Source organism: Ornithorhynchus anatinus, chromosome 3, assembly GCF_004115215.2.
Source record: "Ornithorhynchus anatinus isolate Pmale09 chromosome 3, mOrnAna1.pri.v4, whole genome shotgun sequence".
In the NCBI taxonomy this organism is placed as follows: domain Eukaryota; kingdom Metazoa; phylum Chordata; class Mammalia; order Monotremata; family Ornithorhynchidae; genus Ornithorhynchus; species Ornithorhynchus anatinus.
In genome coordinates, this window is record NC_041730.1 from 88,810,941 (window position 1) to 88,830,411 (window position 19,471).

Sequence of the window (19,471 nt, forward strand, 5' to 3'; positions counted from 1 at the left end):
TACCTAAGGCCTAGAAGAGGATGTTATATTTCAAAAGGTGGCAAAAATCAGTAATGCTTCAATCAATTGTATTTTTGAGCACCTACTCTATGCAGAGCACTGTACTAAGCACTTGGGAGAGTACAATATAACAGATTTGGTAGCTATCTTCCCTGCCCACAAGGAGCTTACAGTCTAAAGGGAGAGCCAGGTGTTAAAATAAACCACAGATATGTGATTTATTTAGCAGGTGCTGTGGTGTGAGGAGGCTAATTTTCAAGAGAGTTTTGAATGTCGAAAGGGCCATGGTCTTGGGGGAGAAGGAAGGTGGGAGGGCATGAGCAGTGGATAGGAGGTACGAGAGTCAAGAGCAAAGTCCAGTCAAAGAGGTTACCTCTGTGAGAAATGAAGAGTGCCAGGTCGGAGCCCAGGGGATGAAGAAACAGATACCTAAGTAGGAGGTAGTTCGAGGAAAACAACCAAGCTAATCATCAGGAGGTTTTGCTGGATGTGCAGTGAAATGGGTGACCCATGGTGACTTTTGAGGAGCCAAGTGATGAGATCAGAATGGTGTTCTAGAAAGACGACAGAGCAACAGGTGCTGGGAGAAGTGTCATGGCATGCTACACCAGCTCCTGAGACCTAAAATGATTCTGTCCAGCAGCTGGGCGATAACTCCTACAAATGGCCCCGGTGACTAGTTCGGTACTGCTGATGTGCTGGACTTGCATGCTGCCTGCGGAGTCACCTACCTTAAAAACAGCCTACGCTCTCAGGCTCCAGGCCTCTGGAATTTGAAAACTATTTGCGAGACCAGGTTGTCTATTTTACAACTTGTGTTCTTCATGAGTAAGAGGCTCTGAAAAGACCAGAAGACCAAGACAGAGAATGGACGAGGGACAGACTAAGTGGTAAACCAACCAAACATAAAATCTTTACGAGGATAGTGTGGAAGAGAATGTTGAGGTCTTTTCAACCACACCCACACAATGGGAAAGGTTCTCACTATTGGAGCTCATCTTCAAGTATTAATTACATGTATATATATGCACAAATACATATATATACACACATATGCTACATAAAACATTACACATAGCTGATTGTGCTTAACACACAGTTTCAAGTCACCTGAGAAGCACCATCTAAATACTGAAGAGAACTTTTCCAAGTTGTTTTTGGTTTAATGCTAATCCAAACAGAAACCCCATGAGGTACCGCACTTGAATTTGTACCCGTCATCCACCACACCCGCAGTATCATGGTGCTTATGTAAATATCCGTAATTTTTTTATAAGATCTGTCTCCCCTTCTAGACTGTAAGCTCCTTATGGGCAGGGAACCATCTACCAACTCTGTAGTCTCCCAAGTGCATAGTACAGTGCTCTGCACACAGTAAGCACTCAATAGATATGACTGATTCCGGACTTTAAATGAGTAAATTGAAATGCAGAGCTATCTAGTAAATCAGGAACAGAGTCTGAGCAGCTTTAGACCACAAGCTGGCCAGGCCTCGGCTAGGTCTGCCTTATTTCCAAAGGTCAAGAATTCAATGAGAGGCTGCCCAATCTTGATTTCCACTAATGAACAAAGGCAAAAGCAAAACCTTCTGGGAGATAAAAGGAATGGAGGAGACTGCTATCTCCTTGGGCTGAAATGACAGTGATAAAAAGGGGGTACAAAGGGCTTAGGTGAAGGAAGAGATGGCCTCGGTTACAAAATAGAACAATCTGAAATCAGATGGGAAGGGACCTCCACCTCCTCACCCTAACTTTATCTTCCAAACTGCTCACATGGTTCCATGCCAACTTCCAAATCTCAAACATTAATCAATTAATCAATCAACTGTAGTTACTGAGTGCACCATACTAACGGGTTGGGATGGTACAAAACAACAGAGCTGGTATTCAGGTTCCCTAATTGGTTTGTATGCAGAACCCATTGGATCACAACTTTACCTAAGGTCTTCTTAATTCTAATTACTAGTGTACACTATTCTAATAGTAATTTAGATAAAATTACCATGTTGATTATGAAATTTTAAACATACTGAAAAGCAGTTTGGCCTAATGGACAGAGCATGGGCCTGGAAGTCTGTAGAACCTGGGTTAATAATAATAATTAAAAAAAAAAATGTTGGTATTTGTTAAGCGCTTACTATGTGCCGAGCACTGTTCTAAGCGCTGGGGTAGACACAGGGGAATCAGGTTGTCCCACGTGGGGCTCACAGTCTTCATCCCCATTTTACAGATGAGGTAACTGAGGCACCGAGAAGTTAAGTGACTTGCCCAAAGTCACACAGCTGACAAGTGGCAGAGCCGGGGTTCGAACCCATGACCTCTGACTCCAAAGCCCGTGCTCTTTCCAGTGAGCCATGCATAATGTTGGTATTTGTTATGCGCTTACTATGTGCCGAGCACTGTTCTAAGCGCTGGGGTAGACACAAGGGAATCAGGTTGTCCCACGTGGGGCTCACAGTCTTAATCCCCATTTTACAGATGAGGTAACTGAGGCACAGAGAAGTTAAGTGACTTGCCCAGAGTCACACAGCTGACAAGTGGCGGAGCTGGGATTTGAACTCATGACCTCTGACTCCAAAGCCCGTGCTCTTTCCACTGAGCCACGCTGCTTCTCTATTCTAATCGTGGCTCGGCCACTTGTCTGCTGGGTGACCTTGGGCAAGTCACTTAACTTCTCTGTGCTTCAGTTCCTTCATTTAAAAATGGCAATTAAGACTCAGAGCCCATGTGGGACAGGGACTCTGTCCAACCTGATTAGCTTATATTTACCCCAGCTCTCAGTACAATGCCTAACTCATAGTACGCACTTAACGAATAGCAAAAAAAAATCAATAACGGTAGTCATATTTCATCCAAATTCTCATTATATGGAATTAAATTATTCTCTTGGTCTATCAAAGATCTCTGGGAAGGAGGGAAATCTCAAGCATTAATGGAAATGATTTATTCTCAATTAAGAAGGAGATAGGGTTGGCCATAAAGTGAGTGACACACAGGGCAAACAGGATACTTTCTAAATTGCAAGGTCACATCTCAAAGAATCCTTGTCCCAGAGTTGATATTCACTCAATCATATTTATTGAGTGCTTAAGTGCTTACTATGTGCAGAGCACTGTACTAAGGTTAGTCTCTTCCCAAATGATGAGGTAGAGAGGATACCTTAAAGGATCCCCAAAATAAGTTGCAAATATTGTAGCAATCAGGAAATCAGACTTACTTAAAGAAAAGTTAACAGTAAAAGACCTTTTCTGTAAGTACTCACATGATCATTTTGTTTTCCTTACACAGAATAAAACCTCTCCAACAAGGAAGGAAAGTCACCAGAATTATTGTTGAAAAAATATACCCCCCCAACAAAAGAAAGAAAATTCTCCATTTTTTTCAAAGTCTCATATAGGCATCTTTTGTCTTAAAATAACTTTCAATCTATACCTGATCACTCAGACAATGGCTCTTATTCCCCTTCCTCCCTCTCTGTCTCCTATCTACTTGCCTCTGCAATCTCTCCAAGCCATTCCACTCTTCCTTTTTACGCTATAGCTGTCTTCCCTCCATTTAACTTTTTCCCTGGGGTAGCTCTAATTTCTCTGGTAGTCCTGTGTAGTATTAGAGACTCAATCTGATTCATAGCAAAAACCAAATTATTAAAGTCCAAATGCACATGGTTTTACTTAATTTGAAAAAAAAACCTCCCACTTCTTGCGATGAAAATTTGATCTGACAAGGAATCTCACATAGCTACCTTCCTGGTTATCTATGGTAACAGAGGACAGGCATTGTATGGAAAAAGGAAATCCAGAGATAAGCCACAATGCCCATTTCTAAGCTACTTACTCTCAACAAAATTAACACATTTGAGCTTCCTCTCCTTTACTATATTTTCTGTGGAGAAGGAACTAAAGAGCTTATAGGAGGCAAAGACTAAGACATAAAAAAGATAACTTCCAAACTGGACAACTTAAAAAAAAAATTAATAAGCTACTCGAATTTCCAAATCACACAGAGAAGCAGCACAGTCTAGAGGATAGAGCATGGGTAGGCGTGTCAGAAGGACCCGGGTTCTAATACCAGCTCTGCTACTAGTCTGTTGTGTGACCTTGGGAAAGTCACTTCACTTCTCTGTGCCTCAGTTCTCTCATCTGTAAAATGGGGATTAAGACTGTGAGCCCCAAATGGGAATTTGTTCAATCTGATTATCTTGTATCTATCCCAGAGCTTAATACAGTGCCAGGCACAAAGTAGGCATTTAACAAATACCAGTGGGAAAAAAAAATACACCCTCCAAATTTAAGATTACATCTTCAATGTCTATTCAAAAACTTTTTCAAGTCTATTTTTCAATTAAGCTTTTTCAGAAGTGAAAGAGCAGGTACAATGAATCAGAGCTCTTTTAATTTACTGACTCTGAAACCTAGCCAATTTTAAACCCAGCCTCTTACGTTTAATAAATCACATTTGATTTATTTCAACCTCTGCCAAGTTATTTTCCAGCATTAAAGATCTCCTTTTCCCCTCCACCGTGACTGATTGAAAGTTGGCCACGAATATACAGATCACAGGGATTCCGGTGAGTTGAACTTAGGGTCTATGATGTTAATTCCCTTTTTTTAACCATGACGTTTTGTCTAGGAAAATGGGATATTCAGGACTGTCTTTTTCATAGTAGAAGTTATCTGCCAAAACTGTTAAACAAAAAGAATCAACAAGCTTAGATGTTTCTCTGTTCCCAAATTCTATTAAACTCTTAGTAGGAGTAACAGTAGTACTGTTTACTGAGCGCTTTCTGTGGGCAGAGCACTGTACTAAGTGCTGGGAAAGTGTATACATGTGAGGACTAATCACTAACCTTAAAAACATTAAAATAGCATAAGAGACAAAGACACAATACACAAAACTAAGGATATTAAGAAAAACAAGGAGTTTGAATTAGGGGTGTCAACATTTCATTTTGAGCAAAGCGGGAGGGAATCTGGTGGTGAGAGTGCCAAAGGGGTAGGGCTTGGAGGGAAGAGGAAGGAAGATAAGAAAGGAAGGGGAGGGAGGAAGAAAGGAGGGGGAAGTGCGATGAGAAAGTGGGAGGAAGAGTGAGGTAAAGTAACACATTCCCTGACTACAAGAAGCTAGTCTGTCAAAGTTGTCAAAAGGAGCCATTGGATGTACAAAGGAAAAATACAAAGTGTAGAAGAGTTTCTACCTGGAGAGTTTCCAGTACTCTGCCCGTCTTGGCTAAGGGAGGGAGAGTCAAGCAGAGACCCACCCTTTCCATTCCTAGCTTGCGCAGTGGCTAGCCAGTGACAGGCCATCTGCTACACATCAAAACTCCCCTGTGCTGGGCGGCAGTGGCATGGGAGCGAATCAAGTGTGGAGACTCAGGTTTACTGCACAGAAGGCGGCAATGGTAAATCACTTCTAGATTTTTACCAAGAAAGCTGTATGGATCTACTACCAGAATGATGGCGGATGCAAGTGGGGCGTTCTGGGAGAGATGTTTCCATGGAGTTGCTATGGGTCAGAGATGACTCAACAGCATAAGACAAGATGATGAAGCCCAAGAGCATCCTCTCCCAGGCTGGGATCTCCTGCAGTGGAGCTGGTTCAGCAGGCCAAGGTCAATGCCAAAGGGGACTCATGTTGGGGTGGCCACAGGAACCTGAACCCTGTGGACTGCTCTGAAGAGCCTCAAACTTCTGGGACAGACTAGGAGGGGGAGAAGTCGGTGGACACCTGCATCCAGCCAAAGACCACTGTGGGGGCACAAAGAGGCAGGACAATGGCATCCTTTCCCCATCCTCCTCCTCCTGTCACTCCTAGAAGCCCTTTGGAGTGGTGCCTACTCTTTGAACTAAAAATTCAGCCAGGTCTAGAGTGCCATGCTTCTCTAACCAAATTATTTTAGCAATATGTTAATCAAAGTCAATTTTTTTTACTAAGGTATTTGTTGGTTTTATTAGGTCGTAAGCACTGTGCTTGGGGTAGATACAAGTTAATCAGGTTGGACACAGTCCCTGTGCCACCTGGAGCTCACATTCTTAGGTAGGAGAGAGAAGAGGCACTGAATTCCCATTTTGCAGATGAGGGAATTGAGGCACAGAGAAGATAAGCCCAAGGGTCACTCAGCAGACAACTGGAACAGCCATGATTAGAATCAGGTCCTCTGACTCCCAGGTCCGTGCCTTTCCACTAGACCACACCGATTCCCCGTGTCTTCCTAAATCCCTTCTTTTCTTTCCTTAACGATATATCTCATCACAGACCAGCATCTCATGCATCTATTTGGTAGCACCAGGGCTGCTTTCTTCAATAAAAAAACACACAAAAAAATCACTTCTGTCTCTGCCCAGGCAAATTTCTTGAGAAATCCCAAAGAAAAGGAACTATTTAAACAAGAGGTTGACATTTTTTTTCAAGCATCAAATACCTTTGCCCAATTTTTTCAATGAATGTACTAGTGTGCTGCCTCTGTGAAACAAGCAGGCTCCACTGCAAGGAGATCCCAGCCCAGGGGGAAAGCACTTGGTATTATCCTCCACACTTATGAATACATATTTTTTTCAGTTGTACATTCACTAAATCACTGAATTTCAAATAAAAATCTACCAGATAATGCACCATGAAACAGAATTTGAGCCAGAGATTGGGATTTTTTTCTTTTTTATGGTATTGCTATTATTATTAACAATAATAATAAAAGAAGAATGATATTTTAAAAGTGCTTACTATGTGCCAGGCACTGTATTAAGCACCAGGGTAGATACAAGCTAATCAGGTTGGACATAACCCATGTCCCACGTTGGGATCACAGTCTCAATCCCCATTTTACAGATGAGGTAACTGAGGGACAGAAGTGTAGGCTGTGAGCCAGGTGAGAGCAGGGATTGTCTTTATTGCTGAACTGTACTTTCCAAGTGCTTAGCACAATTCCCTGCACATAGTAAGCTCTTAATAAATACGACTGAATAAATGAATAAGGTCACACAGCAGACACGTGGCAGAGCCAGGATTAGGAGTCAGAGGTTGTGGGTTCTAGTCCCGGCTCCGCCACTGTGTGACTTTGGGCAAGTCACTTTACTTCTCTGTGCCTCAGTTACCTCATCTGTAAAATGGGGATTAAGACTGTGAGCGCACGTGGGACAACCTGATTATCTTACACCTCACCTAGTGCTTAGAACACGGCTTGGCAGAGAGTAAGCGCTTAAAAATACCATCATCATTATTGTTGCCGAACTGTTCAAGTGCTTAGTACAGTGCTCTGCACATAGTAAGCGCTCAATAAACATGACTGAATGAATGACTCCGAAGCCTGTGCTCTATCCACTATGCCATGCTGTTTCTCGTTAACGTTTTACTATGTGCCAGACACTGTACTGAGTGCTGAGGCAAATACAAGATGATCAGGTTGGACACAGTCCATATCCCCATTTTACAAATGAAGAAACTGAGGCACAGAGAAGTTAAGTGACTTGCTCAAGGTCACACAGCAGACAGGGACTGGAAGCTCATTTCAGGCAGGGAATGTGTCTGTTTATTGTTATATTGTACTCTCCCAGGCACTTAGTACAGTGCTCTGCACACAGTAAGTGCTGAATGAATGCAATTGAATGAATGACGTAGCGGAGCTCAGTTCCAATAGCCAGGAAAAGAATTTGAGAAATGTTGTACTCTGATTCAGCTTCAAATTGGCAACTCCAAGAAACAAGGCAGAAATGACACGGTGGTGAAAATTTAGTATGAGCTAAATAGCACTACAGTGTGTTTACAAGAAACTCCTCAGAGCATCTCCGCTTGGTCGCTTCCTTTTTAATACTTCTAACACCTACATTGAATTTTCGATTCAGAAATGAACTCTCTTGACATTTTAGAGTTCCATCAGAGACAATTGCTTACTTCATAAACCCTGAGTGCCTACAAGTGCCTTCCACATTAAAAAGGCCTCGCAAATACATGCCCAGACACCTAAGAACTCTGCGCCTACAAATCAATCAATCTGTCATACTTATTAAGCACTTAAAGTGTACAGAGCACTGTACTAAGTGCTTGAGAGAGTGGAATATAACAAGGTAGGTAGATATGTTCCCCTCTCTAGACTGTAAGCTCGTTGTGGTCAGGGAATGTGACTCCTTTAACTGTTGGAGTTCCTCAAGGGTCAGTTCTTGGCCCTCTTCTGTTCTCCATTTACACTCACTCCCTCGGTGAACTCATCCGCTCTCACGGCTTTGACTACCATCTCTACGCAGATGACACGCAGATCTACATCTCCGCCCCTTGTCCTTTCCCCCTCCCTTCGGGCTCGCATCTCCTCCCGCCTCCGGGACGTCTCCACCTGGATGTCGGCCCGCCGCCTAAAACTCAACATGAGCAAGACTGAGCTCCTCATCTTCCCTCCCAAGCCCGGTCCGCTCCCAGACTTCTCCATCACCGTGGATGGCACGACCCTCCTTCCCGTCTCTCGGGCCCACAATCTCGGTGTCATCCTTGACTCGTCCCTCTCGTTCACCCCACACATCCTATCCGTTACCAAGACCTGCCGGTTTCACCTCTACAATATCGCCAAGATCCACCCTTTCCTCTCCACCCAAACGGCTACCTTACTGTTACGGGCTCTCGTTATATCCCGGCTAGACTACCGTGTCAGCCTTCTCTCTGACCTCCCTTCCTCCTCTCTCGCCCCGCTCCGGTCTATTCTTCACTCCGCTGCCCGGCTCATCTTCCTGCAGAAACGATCTGGGCATGTCACTCCCCTTCTTAAACAACTCCAGTGGTTGCCTATCGACCTCCGCTCCAAACAAAAACTCCTCACTCTAGGCTTCGAGGCTCTCCATCACCTTGCCCCTTCCTACCTCTCCTCCCTTCTCTCTTTCTACCGCCCACCCCGCACGCTCCGCTCCTCCGCCGCCCACCTCCTCGCCGTCCCTCGGTCTCGCCTATCCCGCCGTCGACCCCTGGGTCACGTCCTCCCGCGGTCCTGGAACGCCCTCCCTCCTCACCTCCGCCAAACTGATTCTCTTTCCCTCTTCAAAACCTTACTTAAAAATCACCTCCTCCAAGAGGCGTTCCCAGACTGAGCTCCTCTTCCCCCTCTACTCCCTCTGCCATCCCCCCTTTACCTCTCCGCAGCTAAAGCCTCATTTTCCCCTTTTCCCTCTGCTCCTCCACCTCTCCCTTCCCATCCCCACAGCACCGTACTCGTCCGCTCAACTGTATATATTTTCGTTACCCTATTTATTTTGTTAATGAATTGTACATCGCCTCGATTCTATTTAGTTGCCATTGTTTTTACGAGATGTTCTTCCCCTTGACGCTGTTTAGTGCCATTGTTCTTGTCTGTCCGTCTCCCCCGATTAGACTGTAAGCCCGTCAAACGGCAGGGACCGTCTCTATCTGTTGCCGACTTGTTCATCCCAAGCGCTTAGTACAGTGCTCTGCACATAGTAAGCGCTCAATAAATACTATTGAATGAATGAATGAATGTGTCTGTTTATTGTTGCATTGTACTCTCCCAAGTGCTTAGTTCAGTGCTCTGAACACAGTTAAGCGCTCAATATATATGACTGAATGAATAAATGAACAACAAGCCAACAGTCTAGAGGACTTGCTTTATAAGATGAATCAAATTAGGGAAAAATGTTTCTTCTTTCTTGCCTACAGGGAGTCATTCAGAGCAGGCTCCTAAAATATGCAATCTGGGCAGCTCAACCACTTCAGCTTCACTTCCACATTGGCTGGCCATGTGTATCCGGAGGTCTTGCTTCACGTAGTTCCCTATCAATCAATTGTATTTATTAAACAGAACACTGTCCTAAGCACTTGGGGAAGGAACAACATGACAGAGCTGGTAGATATGTGCCCTGCCCACGTTGAATTTACAGTCGAGAGGAAAAGCCAAAGATTCTATGCCTGATATTGGGGTTTGTGTGGGCTATATCTGTCTCTGAGCACCTTGTGGAAGTTCCTATACTTCTGTCCACCGTGTCTCTTTCAACTCTGAGTGGTTTCTTGCTGCCTTACTGAAAAAGGAGGATGCGGCTCTGTCATCTCCCAACTCTTCCCATACTGGCCATTATTCCAGAGCTCAGATCTCCCCTTAGGAAACTGTATCATCTTTCTAGTCCATGTCACAACCATCACATCTTCCCACGTGGTGTCTTACGCCTCCCACTTCTCAAACAAGGAGTCTTCCCCCGCTTCAAATCCCACCTCATTCAATAGGTGAGAGAATAAACTGAAGGAAAAGGTGAGGAGAATGAAGATCAGTGTCCCTCAAATCTCTGCCTGTCAGTTAATCTTCCCCACAGTATCTACTTCAAATCTATCTCACTTCGGAAAAGCTAGAAAAATTGAAAACCAAGTTTCTATAGGGCAATCAGTTTGTGTTTCTGTGTTATCTGTACACATAGTCTGTCTCACACCGCCTTACAAAACTAAGCCAGAGAAGACAAACTGATGAGGTGTCAATTGCCTGCTAGCACCTTTGGGACATTCAATAATTATATCTTCCAGTCCCCAGTTCTTAGACAACTTCTACCGTGTCTGTCCATTCTCTCTATCTAGTAATGGTACTAAAAATTACACTTAATAGGAACTTAAAAATGTGCTAAAAACATCATTGAATCTAGAGCTAATTTGACAATCTCCTGGTGCACCCTGCCACCTTTCTCAGATCAGATGTCTTTTCTGTCCAATCAATACTTCATTTTAATTTTTTTTTCCATTGGCTCACAAACAAATGTTGGCCAGACCTTCTTTAAGGCCTTCTCTACTTCCTTGGAAATACCTGTTAACTTCATCAAGGTGTTCCAACCTTTTAAGAGTTGAAAATACTTAAAGGAAACCAAGGATCTACATCTTATACAAACTTCTAGGTTTGTGAAATTCAAAGGAATAAAAAAAGTCCAAGGCCATAAAACTTACCCACTTTGCAATCGGACACCCCTGAGAGCTTTTTCCTTCTTTGCCCGTATATACTACTACCTCTATCCTTATAGCTCTTCCTTTTGCACCGTACCTGAACAAAAAAAATGTGGAAAATCCCATAAGTACACACCAAAACTATAAAAATAAGTTTGTTATTATAAAGGGAAAAGACAATAGGCCGATTCCTCAGGCAATCCCCCCTTCTCCTTCCCCACTTCAAAGACAATGCCGTGTACCGCCACAGCTATGAGATGTCAGCTTCCCTTAATTCCTCCATGCTGTGTCCGATATTTTATTTCAATAATTAAAGGTCCCTTCTAGAATTCTTTAAAGAAATTTTGGCACTGCTGGAACCAAGAGGCAATTTTGTTAAATCCATGGTATTTACTGAGCATTCTCTGAGTATGGCACTTTGATTAACTTGTATTTACCCCAGGGCTTGGGCAAGTCATTTAACTTTTCTGTGCCTCAGTTCCCTTATCTGTAAAATGGGGATTAAGACTGGGAGCCCCATGTGGGACATGGCCTGTGCCCAACCTCAGTTTGTATCTACGCCAGTGCTTAGAACAGTGCTTGACACATAGTAACTGTATAATAAATGCAATTATTATTATTATTATTACATTATTATTATTAGAACAGTGTTTGACACATAGTAAGAATAAACAAATACCATAAAAATAAAAGAATGAAAGAGGCAAATTTTATGTCAGGTTGAAAAACTTCTACGGAGTCCACTTATTTCCTAAAAGTCTCAAACAGCATCTGATCTGCTCATCAGCTATGGACAAGGAGTATTCACTACTATTTTTGGGCACGATTCAGCCTGGAAAGATTGAAAAGTTAAGAGCATAGAGGTAGATGTGTCACTGAATTCTCAGTAGGCCAACTGACCAAATTGACTCCTGAGACCATACTGACAACTGCTGCTCAGGGCAGATGGGTCTTCTCAATCAGTCAGTGACAGTTATTGAGCAATTCCTGTAATAATTAATAATGGTTGTAGTATTTGTTAAGTGCTTACTATGTGTCAAGAACTTTACTAAGCCCTGGGGTAGATACAAGATCATCAGCTCCCATATGGGGCTCCCAATCTAAGTAGGAGGGAGAACGGGTATTGAATCCCCATTTTGCAGATGAGGGAACTGAGGCACAGAGAGGTTAAGTGACTTGCCTAAGGTAACAAATAGCAGGTATGTGGTGGAGCCGGGTTTAGAATCCAAGTTCTGACTCCCACTCCCATGCTCTTTCCACTAGGTCATGATGCTTTCTGTGTGCAGGGCATTAATAACAATAATAATAATAATGGTATTTGTTAAGCGCTTACTGTGTGTCAAGCACCAACCTAAGCATTGGATTCTGGTAACATAAAGTCCTGAGAAGTTGGGCAGATTGGTGACCTCTGACATTAGGGTGTCCATAGTCTATCCTGCACTGAACTTGGGCTAGACTAAGCCAAACGTAAACTCACTGTGGGCAGGGAACACGTTCCCCAGCTATATTCTATTGTATTCTCCCAAGCGTTTAGTACAGTGCTCTGCCCAAAGAGAAGGTCCAAGGATCTAATCCCAGCTCCACCGCATGTCTGTTGTGTGACCTGGGGTAAGGCATTTACCTTCTCTGGGCCTCAATTCCCTCACCTGTAAAATGGGGATTAAGAGTGTGAGCCCCATGTGGGACAGGGACTGTGTCCAGCGTGATTAAATTTTATCTACCCCAGCGCTTAGAACAGCACTTGGTACATAGTAAGAGCTTTACAAGTACCATACCAAGTGCTCAAAAAACACGACTGACTGACTGATTGAACTGAAGATTTTCAACCTTTGTATAGACTCGCTCTTCTGAGAAGCAGCATGGCTCAGTGGAAAGAGCAAGGGCCCTGGAATCAGGACTCATGAGTTCGAATCCCAGCTCTGCCACTTGTCGGCTGTGTGGCTGTGGGCAAGTCACTTAACCTCTCTGGGCCTCAGTTCCCTCATCTGTAAAATGGGGATTAAGACTGTGAGCCCCACGTGGGACAACCTGATTCCCCTATGTCTACCCCAGCGCTTAGAACAGTGCTCGGCACATAGTAAGCGCTTAACAAATACCAACATTATTGTGATCCTTCAGGACCCTGACTGCCATGTTTCCAGATCCTTGCCACGAAAAGACAGAGGCTGGGGTGGGAGCTAGCCACATTGAGTTGAGTTGGAGATTTCAGCCAGTGTGTGGCTATATTCTGAGAAAGACTCAGAGATACAATTAGTGGATTGGACCTTTTTTAACATGGTATTTTATAAGCACTTTCTATGTGTCAAGTGCTGTTCATCAAGTTTATCGGGTTGGACATGGTCTCTGTCCCTGCCCCACATCTAAGTAGAAGAGAGTTGGATTAAATCCCCATTTTACAATTGAGGAAACTGATGCCCAGAAAAAATCACACAGCAAGCAACTGGCAGAACTGGAATTAGAACCCAGGTCCTCTGACTCCCAGGCTCTTTCCACTAGGCCATGCTGCTTCCAAAACATTGGTCTCCGTTGCTCCAGGAGCAACTTCTACTACTATTAGTTTGATGCTTACTGTTAGGTTTCTCCTATGAGGAATACTAAAAATATTCTCACTAAAAAAAAAATACACCTAACCCATGAGGACTGGCCTATGGATATTACCAAAGAGTGATGATAAATAATTGAATATTTTTAGAAATAAAAAAGAAGAGAACAGCAGTTAACCTTTCTGCCTTACATTTTCCCTGTACTATCAATCAATCAACTGCATTTATTGAGAACTTTCTAAGTACAGAGCACTGGACTAAGAGTGGGCAGAAACATTGCCTGCCATGGTCTAAGACTATTGAAAAAGTCAGACCCTAGTGTAAACCACTCATTCACGTTAGATTAGTACCTTTAAAGCCCTTAGCAATCACCTTTCTGGTCCCTCAGTAGCATTCTGGTGGCCTTCCTGTTGTCTAGTTTATTCAGCTAGCAGGGGAAAGAATCATTTCCAGACAGCTATATACCCTTTTTTCACCGCCAAACTAAAGGATTTTTGTCAGTGGTCCTAAATGAATCAGTTTCTCACCTGGTCTCCATGATTTCCCTGACAGCAGCCACACTTGGTCCTGTCCCCAGGTGTGTATAATACGGACCTTCGTCTTTTTCAATAATTTGTTCTGCAGAAGGAACAAGAACATTACCGTTACAGAAAGATTTTTGTACTGAATAGCAAAGAAGCAATCTATGCTGACTTTTCTGCTGGTTTTGGTGGATGGTATCTTCAACGCATCCTAACAGGTTTAACAACAGGCCTAAGACATAGATTTCTTGCTGTAGACAAAATATCAGGGAGCATTCCTAACACTTGGGAATTTACCAACTGCCTTAGTTAGTGCTTTTTTTGGCATCTGTTAAGCCCTTACTATGTGCCAAGCACCATACAAAGTGCTGGGGTAGATACAAGTTAATAGGTTCAACACAGTCCACATCCCACATGGGAATCACGGTCTTAGCCCCACTTTACAGAGAGGTAACTGGGGCACAGAACAGTTAAATGACTTGCCCAAGGTCACAGAACACACAAGTGGCAGAGCCAAGATTAGAACCCAAGGCCCTGACTCCCTAGCCTGTGGTCTATCCACTACGCCACGCTGCTTCTTAGGTTGCTTGTCATAAAAGCTACAGGTGTTGCTAAGTAAAGGTGATGAAATTTTACTTTTGAACAATCTTCAATAAACATTTTCTCTTTTGGAAGATAAAAAAGCAGCCCCCTTAGAACTCATTTATGATCTCTGGTTCTTTACCCTTTTTGGGTATCTTGATTTCATAAACTCTAGCATCCTCTGTAGGCATGGATTATAGACACGTCCATGTCCCCATTCTGTTCTATTTTTGGTGGGGTGAAAGCTGGTCTTCCTGACAAAGGTTCTTCAGACTTACAACCTCTTCTATCACCTCATGCTGTGCCCATCAGTAGCCATCACTTGCTTTTGCAGGCAAGACCAAAGTTCTCCAGGATAATCTCACAAGTTTCTCAATCACTGGAGTTTTATTTTTGAGAACTAAGGAGCTGAGAGTTTTAATTCCAGCCTACACATTTGTTCACACACACCATAAGCGAGTCACCTGAACCTCTGTTTCCCAGACATAAAGCAAAGATAATATTGAAAGCCTAACTCAAACTAAGACTGAAACAAATGATAAGGCCAATAAGATTTATAAATGCTGACCAGTAACAATTTTTAAAATTAACCTTGGTAGCGTAACTCAAAGACTAAAACAGTAAGGTCAATAAGATTTATAAATGCTGACCAATAACAATTTTTTAAACTAGCCTTGGTTCCCTCCTGCAAGTACAGTGTTCTAAACCAACCAATAAATCCCCCAATTTATCTGGAATGATAAACCATTTTCTACTCTTGCATTAGAGTACCAAGCAATTTTTAGCCAATTCATCTTTAGACATTATCCTTCATGATAACAAAATTCTTTCAAATACCAAGTAACTAGTTACTGCCTTATAGACATCCGAAAGGAAGTGACCAACTTTTGGCTAAGTAGTATTTTCATATGTTTGGCAAATTTTGAGGAGGGTGCCTTGCCATTCATCCTGCACCTAATCAACAGATTCATTCCTTCATTCCATCATATTTATTGAGTGCTTACTGTGTGCACAACACTGGACTAAGCGCTTGGGAGAGTACAATACAACAATTGACACCTTCCCTGCCCCGTGAGCATGGCCTTCAGTGCTTAAACCCCATTACAGCTTTGCGCATCTCTGAAATCTTCCCTCATCTACAATGACCCCTCTAGACGCTATGCTTGCTGTGGGCAGGGAATGCGTCTGTTTATTGTGATATCGAACTCTCCCAAACACTTAGAACAGTGCTTTGTAAGCTCTCAATAAATACAACTGAATGAGAAAAACAGAATCATCCGGGAAGGACTACCAAAAACAACCAAATACAGCTTTTAGAACAGAAATCTCTTCTCATTTACCCTACAGAGAAGTCACCCCTCAGTGTGTGAAATGAGCAAGTTTTTACTTCAAGCTTTCCAAAGTGTCTGGAATGCCAAGTTGTCAAGATGAGGAATTTTACTTGCTTTTGATATCCTTTCACGCTCGGTTTAGAAGGTTTCAGCCTACACTACATTCTATAGTCCTTTAAACTCATGAACAAATATTGGGCAAAAGCAAAGAGCACATAAAAGCAGTTTGTTTTTATTTTCCGTCGTAACACCAGAAGCCCTTGCATGAACTCAAACTGAATCCAGAAAGCGCTTACCGACACAGTTGCAGGTTGGAAACTCCGCCTGTCCTTTTTTGGTAGGGGTATCGATGAGATTTTTCGTAGGGGTATCGAGGAACTTCATGGGAGATTCGAGGAAACTGCTGAGTGTATTCTTCACCGGAGAGGATCCGGACTCTCCGGCACTGGGTGAGTTTTCTGCCCCGACGCTGTTTGATGATAGAACTGTAATTCCACCCGGACACACTGCATTTACATTCCTGAGAGTTTTTACTGTGTCTTGTAACGGGGTCTCCGAACAGGAGGCAGGCAGTGTTTGCAGTCTCTGATTCATTGGTTGCTCTTTAATGTCCTGCTGGTCTTCAACACCTGTCACATTAGCTTTCTGGCTAGGCGGATTAAGAGGCTGGCGCAAAGAATGATCCTTCTGATTGACATTCACTGTTTGCTGTACCTGAGAATTGTTCGCTTTTTCTGTAAACACCTGTACGTTATCACTCGACGTACAGGATTCGGTTTTAAACTGGGAAACAGAGAGAGGGTTAACAGGGTCCCCGCTGTCCGCTGTACTACCTTTCAGAGGATCGATACCTCGCGGGCCGCCGGGACCCACGGTTCTGACATGCTCAGTCCCCCCTTCGAACCCAAACGGCTGATCTCTCGCTCTCTCCGGCACCGACTCGGGCGAATGTCTGTTGAATTTTATCTGAGTGACGGGAGGAAATAGCTTTTTGTGTTGGGACGAGAAAGTACTTTGATTCAGTGGCTTCGGAACTTTGGTTCGGAGAGGGGTTTTTTCTATCAGGGTGGCGTGGAACTCATGTGGGGAAAACTGACCAAATCTCTGGAATTTGGACGCGATCCAGAGGTCGTGAAATTCACTGTACTGGCACGCCAACTGTTGCTGTTCGCTCTGGTCGTTCTGTTGACAACATGCTACTTGGGGCTTCTTTTTCAGTCTTTGTTTCCATGGTGCAGATTTTCCCTTTTTATGGGTTGGCTGCTTTTGCTTTCCTAACAAAGGGCCGTGATTGTTCCGTACAATTACAGGCAGTTTCTGCGGCAGTGTGCATTGTTCCTGATTGTGTTTTTGCTGAGCACCACGTGACCCGAGGCCGGGCTGCATAGTGCCACCTTCCCTCTCCTCGGGCTTTGTCTGGTTCGACTCAATTATCGACGCCAGCTGGGTCAGCTGGGTGGCTACATCTTCTTCGATCTGACTGTGCGCGGCATCTGGACAAACCGAGTTTGTTTTTGAATCCAGCTTCTCACCGGAGATTTCCCATGACCGGTCGCAGGGTCCTAAGTTGTCACTCATTGACGGCGAGCTACTCTTGAAACAGCGGTCGGCGGGAAACCGGCCTTGAAGGATGACTTCCCTGTTGGTGTGATTCTTAGGGGAATCCCAGCTAGGGACTACCACGGACATCGATTTGGGTACCCTCGGAAAATCTTGGGGTTTAAGCAACGGGCTCCAGTCTGCAGCAGAACTGTCACGCGCTTTAGAAGGAGCACTCTGGCCATTGTACAAGACCGTTTTGTTCGGGAGCTGCTTTTCTGAGGGTGGACGGTGAGCGAGGACTTGCGCTTCAGCTTGGAAGTTTAGGTCTTGGAGCTCCTTCCCCGTGGAAGACTCGACGGAACACAGGATGGCTTTGCAGCTGTGAAGTAAGTTGGCTGTCAGCTGTTCTGCATCTTCCTCCTTTTCCGATTTAGCTGGCGAAGAGTTTTCCGATGGAGCCTCCGAGAGCTGAGTCAGAGCTTCTATAGCCACCACCTGCTCAAGAGTTAACCTCCGGTCTTTCATCAGTGACAGAAGACTGGGTTGGACAGGAGAGCCATCTTGCTTTCCCTCCCGGTCTACGCCGCTCTCCCCCGTTTCCTCTTCATCCAACTCCTTTTCAGGGGAAAGGATATGCAGCACTTTCTCCTGGACACTGGGCTGGTTAGTCACAGCAAAGCCTGTAGAATCTTGGAAGAGTTTACACGTGAGGTTGGTCTTCTGCCTCACCAAAACATTGCCTTCCTTCTTGTGGTGGACACAGCAGACTCCAGCTGCCAAAGTGCTTACTGTGCTGTAAGATTTAGTAGTGTTTCCCAGGCAGGTGTGAAAGTTGCCTTCGTTTTCATGGCCGATCACGTCCACGCTTTCCTCAATCTTGATTTTCTTCAGGGACACATCCGGTTCTGCTGGTGAATAGTGTACATTTTTTATGCCGTTTCTAACTGTTTGTGCAAACAACTTTTGGGGTCCAACGAGGTCGCCGAAAGGGATTTTTTTTCCGTCGTCTTCGGGGTTTTTCGACTTTTCCGACTCCGTCGCGGTTCCGCTAAAATCTCCTTTGACGTGGATGGTGAAATGTGAGGTCTTGTTTTGTGTCCACTTGTCCACTTCTATACCGGTCATGCTTTCTTCTTCATTATTCGGGACATTTTCAAGAGTATGTGGGCTCAGCTTCAACCTTTGTTTTTCACCATGACCACATTCACTGAATTCCATGGATTCTGACTTGGGGCCATTTACTGGTTTGTTGTCAAAATCTATCTGCAAAACAACACAAAGAGTCAATGGTATACTTCAGTATCTTCTAAAAATGCCAACAAAAAGGAACCATATTATGGCAAAGTCCACGTACGGAGAACTGGTCCTTTACGAAGCATCTTGGGAGCGAGTCGAGGACAGGGACACACTTTGAATGACCAGGGTGATTTCCGCTTGCTTTTGTACTAATCCCTGCTCCGCCCCTTGCCTGCTATGTGACTTTGGGCAAGTCATTTTACTTCTCTGAGCCTCAGTTCCCTCATCTGCAAAATGGGGATTAAGACTGTGAGTCCCATGTGGGACAGAGACTGTGTCCAACCTGACTTGCTTGTATCCACTCTAGCGATTAGAACAGCACCTGGTCCACAATAAGCGCCAAACAAATACCAGAATTATCATTATTATTCTTATTACTTCCCATTAATTGAATGGTGTGTGCTGGGTGCTGTTGAAAGCAAGAGAATCAGAGCAGGGGAGAACCGATCCCCGGCACGTAGACCAGAGAAATTCATACCTGTTTCTGAAATGAGAAGTTCCTACAAAGCAGCGTGGCCTAGTGGAAAGAGCCCGGGCCTAGGGATCAGAGAACCTGGGTTCTAATCCTGGCCCTGCCATTTGTCTGCTTTGTGTCCTTGGGCCAGTTGCTTAACTCCTCTGTGCCTCGGTTTCCTCATCTGTAAAATGGGGATTACCACTGTGAGTCCCATGAGGGACAGGGACTTTATCCCACCCGATTAACTTGTATCTCTCCCAGCACTTAGAACAGTGCTTGACATATAGTAAGCGCC

At 44.1% G+C, this 19,471-nt stretch overlaps 1 protein-coding gene across 1 annotated transcript in view; it reads right to left on the reverse strand.

The window, feature by feature from the left end:
• TET1 (tet methylcytosine dioxygenase 1) overlaps positions 1-18,689 on the reverse strand; it is an 80,142-nt gene extending 61,453 nt beyond the window's left edge. Inside the window, exons 1-3 of the mRNA XM_029059995.1 lie at positions 16,178-18,689; positions 13,975-14,065; positions 10,908-11,001 (exon numbers count right to left, since the gene is read on the reverse strand). Of these exons, the coding sequence (XP_028915828.1) occupies positions 10,908-11,001; positions 13,975-14,065; positions 16,178-18,641 (2,649 nt within the window). The 5' untranslated portion in view covers positions 18,642-18,689. The remainder of the gene's footprint in view (positions 1-10,907; positions 11,002-13,974; positions 14,066-16,177) is intronic.
• Between the last annotated feature and the right edge of the window lie 782 nt (positions 18,690-19,471).